This window comes from Malaya genurostris, chromosome 3, assembly GCF_030247185.1.
Source record: "Malaya genurostris strain Urasoe2022 chromosome 3, Malgen_1.1, whole genome shotgun sequence".
Taxonomy (NCBI): domain Eukaryota; kingdom Metazoa; phylum Arthropoda; class Insecta; order Diptera; family Culicidae; genus Malaya; species Malaya genurostris.
The window spans coordinates 23,801,555-23,807,782 of NC_080572.1; the positions used below are offsets into that span (position 1 = coordinate 23,801,555).

General features: G+C 35.8%; 1 protein-coding gene across 2 annotated transcripts; it reads left to right on the top strand.

Annotated features, from left to right (window-relative positions):
• Positions 1-420: 420 nt before the first annotated feature.
• LOC131437999 (uncharacterized) lies at positions 421-5,799 on the top strand. 2 transcript variants are annotated; one of them, XR_009230866.1, is made up of 2 exons: positions 421-1,174; positions 5,491-5,799. XR_009230866.1 is itself a non-coding variant. In XM_058607729.1 (2 exons), exons 1-2 carry the CDS (start codon positions 1,555-1,557, stop codon positions 5,535-5,537), a joined length of 1,041 nt encoding a protein of 346 aa, XP_058463712.1. In that variant the 5' UTR covers positions 1,511-1,554; the 3' UTR covers positions 5,538-5,799. The 2 variants fall into 2 exon arrangements, 1 of the variants encoding a protein (XP_058463712.1); XM_058607729.1 differs by lacking the exon at positions 421-1,174 and adding an exon at positions 1,511-2,548.
• The last annotated feature ends 429 nt before the right edge of the window (positions 5,800-6,228 follow it).

Sequence of the window (6,228 nt, forward strand, 5' to 3'; positions counted from 1 at the left end):
AGACCAATCTGCTTCAATGAATTTTTCAATATCTCTCGTCAGAAAATTATCGAAAATTGGCAAACTTCATGGAGCAATGACGAACTGGGACGAAGGCAACACTCCATTATTCCTAACGTATCGACGAAACCTTGGTTCAGGGGGATGAACGTGAGTCGTGATTTCATTCGTGTTATGTCACGGATCATGTCAAATAACTATACATTCAACGCACATCTCCGGCGTATCGGGATCGTGGAGAGCGGGCTCTGTGCCTGTGGCGACCGTTATCAGGACATCGAGCACGTCGTGTGGTCGTGTATAGAATATCGCGACACCAGCTGGGAGCTACTGGAATCCCTCAGGGCCCGAGGTAGACGGTCTATGAAAAGCATGCGGGTCACCCGCCTAGTATTCGTAGCTGTTATGTAACGCCTCTTCGAATGTGTCCACCTTTATTTAATACAATGTTCGAAAAGTTACACCTTATTCGATAACATGTATTTAGTGTGTATTGATCGAAAAGTCGATCAATACAAAACATAAAACCATCAATAAACAGAGGCAGGTCCTCTTTTAGTGTTCAACCTTCATCAAGTTAATTTCGTTGTGATATTATCCGAAACTCCAGTTAGGGACAGTTAAGTCAGCTAGGACAGTGAACTTATAAAAAGTAAGAACTTTTCAAGTGGCGACGAGGAACATCGTAGAACCGGCGTGATTGAAACCGAGGAATCCAAATTCGCAGTAGGACATTTCCGGCTGAGGTTTTTTGGCGTGGTTTCTTCTGGGCAGACTTCGGATACAGGTTCTTGAAAACTGTGAGTACGGTGGCAACGGCACATTTTTTTTTTTGATGCGCCATTTTTGGAAGCGAAATTGCCTCCATTTGTTTTTTTGTACAAAAGTGATTATTCTTTTGAATCTAATAAACTAACACAAAGGGTTCATTGTTCTATTTAAAAAAAAAACAAAAAGCTATTGTTTTCTCAGTTTTCTAATTCATTTGTTTGTTTAAATCTTTTCATGCTGGAGTTTTCATCGATCGGAAAGAATAAAAGGAAACGCTTATTCGACCGTCCATTCCTATACGGGTACATGCTATAAAAAAAAATCGGAAAGTTAAAAGAATCGACGAATAAAACGAGAATTTATATTGAGGAAAAAGAAACTGCATTACGTTTGGAATCAATCGGTGAGTTTTTTTTGTTCTTTTTTTTATTACAAGAAAAATTATATAATTTCAATTTGGGCTCATGAGATTTTTTTTCTATTATTTTATTTCTTGCCCAATATCATCATTATTATATAAAAAAAACTACGTTAAACGATCCGAAATAGTGTGTATATAAATTATTTTAGAAGTGCAAATAACATTTAAGCGAATCGACTGTTTTTTTAAATAATAGAGTGCATTGAAGGTTTGTAGGTTAATTAGTTAATGAAGAATTTATTTTAATTCTGTTCTCATTTTTGTGCTTTTTTATATTTGTGAATGAACATTTTCTTTTGGGTGTTGTGATATATTTTTGAATAATTTTATTTGATTTTCGCTTCAATTTTATTTTCGAAAAGATGGCTCAATCATTTGCTTCAACATTGGAGCCTTTTAGGAAAGGCACATCGTTCACCCATTGGGTGGAACGATTAGATTTCGTTTTCATGGCTAATAAAATTCCAGAAGCTGAACGTAAGGCCCATTTTGTTACTTTGGTGGGACCGTACGTTTACTCAGAACTCAAACTTTTATTTCCGACTGGTAGTTTAACGGATGTACCGCTAAATACTATGATAGAAAGACTTAAAATGAGATTAGATAAAACTGCCTCTGGCGTTTGCCAACGTATTTCTTTTAATCAGCGTATTCAAAACGTTGATGAATCAGCGGAAGATTTTCTGCTTGCACTTAAACTGCAGGCTGAACTGTGTGCTTACGGTGCGTTTAAGGATACGGCAATACGAGATCGTTTGCTAGCTGGTTTGAAAGACGTTATGCTTAAGCAGAGAATTCTAAGCGAAGCTGATCAAACCCTTGAGTCTGCGGAAAAAATTATACAGACTTGGGAAGCGGCGAAAAACAATGTTAAAACTTTATCATCTGAACCATTTTCTATTCATAATGTCGTTTCTATGGCTTCAAATGGAAATACAATGGGGAAAGCTATGGGTAAACTGGCAGCGGCATATAATGCTGCCAATAATCCAATTCCTCAGAAACAAAATAGCAGATTACCTGTAAAAGATAGACTAGGGTTTAGGCCATACGGAAATCCTCGATATCAAAAGCATTTTGGATATAATAGATATCAACAGAAAAATACTTGGAAACCAAATAGCAATTTTAAGCCGGCAGACTTTCGAGAAAGCTTTGAGACTAGAATTTGCGATTTTTGTGGGGTAAAAGGACATTTGAAGAAACGATGCTTTAGGTTGAAAAATATGAAAAAAGAGGCCGTCAAGCTGGTGGAGCAAATGAAACCTGGGACGTCAGGTACGAGCACGCAGAATATTTCAGATTTGATGAACCGTATGAGGACTGAGGAGTCTGACAACGATGATTCAGACGAAGGTAATTTGGAATGCATGAATGTGACATCGATTAACAAAATAAATGAACCATGTTTGGTAAAGGTGAAAGTTGAGAATAAACAACTGGAAATGGAGGTTGACTGTGGTTCCTCCGTTTCTGTAATTAGTAAAACACAGTATTTTTCTCTTTTTAATAAACCTCTACAAAAATCCTCTAAACAATTGATTGTTGTCAATGGCGCGAAGCTGATAATAGCTGGAGAGGTTAAAGTCAAAGTTGACTTTAGGGAAAAACAAGAGAATTTGAAACTATTAGTACTAAATTGCAAAAATTGTTTCATTCCTCTTTTTGGCAGACCATGGTTGGATGCCTTCATTCCAAGCTGGAGAATATTTTTCTCAAATTTTTCAAAAATTAATAATCTTTCTGAAATTAGCAGTGACATAATTGTCTCTGAAATAAAACAAAAGTTTGGAAATTTATTTAAAAAAGATTTTTCTTTACCAATTCTTGGTTATGAAGCTGATTTGGAGCTGAAATCAGATATACCAATTTTTAAAAAAGCATATGACGTTCCCTATCGTTTAAGGGATAAAGTTTTAGAGTATTTAAATAAGCTGGAGAGAGAGAAAGTAATTACTCCTATCCAAACCAGTCAATGGGCTTCTCCAGTAGTAGTGGTAGCAAAGAAAAATAATGAAATCAGACTTGTAATAGATTGCAAGGTATCTGTTAATAAAGTTATAATTCCAAATACTTACCCATTGCCTACAGCTCAAGATTTATTTGCTGGTTTAGCAGGTTGTAAGGTTTTTTGCGCATTAGATTTAGAAGGCGCATATACCCAGTTATCACTCTCTAAGAAATCAAGAAAATTCATGGTAATAAATACTATAAAGGGTTTATTTTCTTACAATAGACTGCCACAAGGGGCATCATCTAGTGCGTCCATCTTCCAGCAAGTAATGGACCAAGTATTAAAGGGTTTAGAATATGTTTTTTGTTATTTGGACGATGTGCTTATTGCAGGAGATAGTGTGGAAGATTGCAAACAAAAACTTTTCGTTGTTTTAAAAAGACTTGCTGAAGCTAATATTAAAGTTAATTTTGAAAAGTGTAATTTTTTTGTTACAGAACTTCAATATCTAGGCCATATAATAAGTAAGGACGGGTTAATGCCTTGTCCGGAAAAGATTACTACTATACAGAAGGCTAAAATTCCAAAGAATGTTACAGAATTAAAGTCCTTTTTAGGACTTATAAATTATTATAATAAATTTATTCCACATCTGTCTTCAAAGCTGTACCATTTATACAATCTTTTGAAGAATAATGTTAAATATATTTGGGATAGTAATTGTGACAAAGCTTTTGAGGAAAGTAAACAGTCTTTGTTAAAGGCTAATATTTTGGAGTTTTATGACCCTTTGAAGCCCATAGCAGTAGTTTCTGATGCTTCAGGGTATGGTTTAGGAGGAGTAATTGCTCATATTATTGACGAAGTTGAGAAACCGATTTGTTTCACTTCATTTTCTTTAAATTCAGCACAAAAGAACTATCCAATTTTACATTTAGAAGCTTTAGCTTTGGTGTCCACAATTAAAAAGTTTCATAAATACCTTTATGGGAAATTTTTTTATGTTTATACTGATCATAAGCCTTTAGTAGGAATATTTGGGAAGGAAGGTAAACATTCAATTTATGTTACTAGATTACAGAGATACATTTTAGAACTTTCCATTTATAACTTTGAAATTAAATATAGACCCTCTGCCCAAATGGGAAACGCGGATTTTTGCTCCAGATTCCCATTAGAGCAATTGGTTCCAAGTGATTATGATAAAGAAATTATCAAAAGTATTAATTTTGGGCAAGAATTGCCAATTGATCATAGCAAGATTGCTTCTCAGACAAAGAACGATAAATTTCTGCAACAAATTATTGATTATATGAAACGTGGTTGGCCAAAACGAATTGACAAGCGCTTTGCAAACATATTTTCAAATCAGCATGATTTAGAATTGTTTGACGAGTGCTTACTTTATCAAGACAGGGTAATGGTGCCACAATCGCTGCAAAGCGAGCTTTTAAAACTATTACATGCTAACCACGGGGGTGTAGTTAAAATGAAGCAACTTGCAAGACGATTTATTTATTGGGTTGGTATAAATGGAGACATTGAAAAGTTTGTCTCAAATTGTGATGCATGCAACGGCATGGCGATAATACCAAAACAAAAGATACAATCCAAATGGATTCCTACAACTAGACCTTTTAGTCGTATACACATAGATTTCTTTCATTTTCAACATCACACCTTTCTACTTTTGGTGGATAGTTTCTCAAAGTGGGTGGAAATTGAGTGGATGAAGAGAGGCACAGATACAGGCCAGGTTTTGAAAAAGATAGTAGCATATTTTGCTCGCTATGGATTGCCTGATGTTTTAGTTTCAGACGGTGGTCCTCCATTCAACTCAGCAGTCTTTACACATTTTCTTGAAAAGCAAGGTATTAAAGTATTTAAAAGTCCTCCATATAATCCTGCAAGCAATGGCCAAGCGGAGAGACTGGTAAGGACGGTTAAAGAGGTTTTGAAAAAGTTTCTGCTTGAACCAGATATAAGTGAGTTGGACCTGGAAGACCAGATCAATTTATTTCTATTTAACTTTCGTAACTGCATGACTAGTGATGGGCGATTCCCATCAGAGAAAATTTTCTCTTTCACGCCTAAAACTCTAATTGATCTAATCCATCCGAGAAAAACATATAAACACTTTTTAACAACACTAACATCGCATGTACCACAGGAAAAACCAAATGATGTGGTTATTTTAAAGGACAATTCTGCTATTAATGTAGCAAGTCCTTTAGATAATCTGATGGCTGGAGATGAGGTGTGGTACAAAAACCACAATCACCATAATCATGCACGATGGATTAAGGCAACATTTTTAAGACAAGTTTCTAAAACTATTTCACAGGTGGAAATTGGAAACGTCAAGGTCACCGCACATCGAAGTCAACTTAGGGTGGTTAATTCGAACTTAATGGCTCGGCCGAATCTTCATTTTCCTGTTACTGTGGCAGGATCGGCGACAACAAGAAATGACGTGGACGAAGAAGACTTTCGAGGTTTTTCTAATGAAGAATTAAAGAAAACTCGAAAAAGGAAACAGTGTGAAATTTCATCTTCGCCAATTAGGCGATCGAAAAGATTAAGGATACAAAAAAAAGATAATGATTATGTATATAGCTTATTAACTGAATTAAACAGAATTGATTAATGTCAATTCTTTTCGATTTGTATTATATTGAAATCCTTAGGAGGAAGAGCTGTTATGTAACGCCTCTTCGAATGTGTCCACCTTTATTTAATACAATGTTCGAAAAGTTACACCTTATTCGATAACATGTATTTAGTGTGTATTGATCGAAAAGTCGATCAATACAAAACATAAAACCATCAATAAACAGAGGCAGGTCCTCTTTTAGTGTTCAACCTTCATCAAGTTAATTTCGTTGTGATATTATCCGAAACTCCAGTTAGGGACAGTTAAGTCAGCTAGGACAGTGAACTTATAAAAAGTAAGAACTTTTCAGTAGCCTGGGGGTATTCCCCGCGGACCCTCGCGGACCGAATTATGCGGCCAACATAGATAGTTACCAACGCCGGTCGGTGCCGATCGCCAGCTGTAGGCTGGATCTGCCAAAGTCGCCAC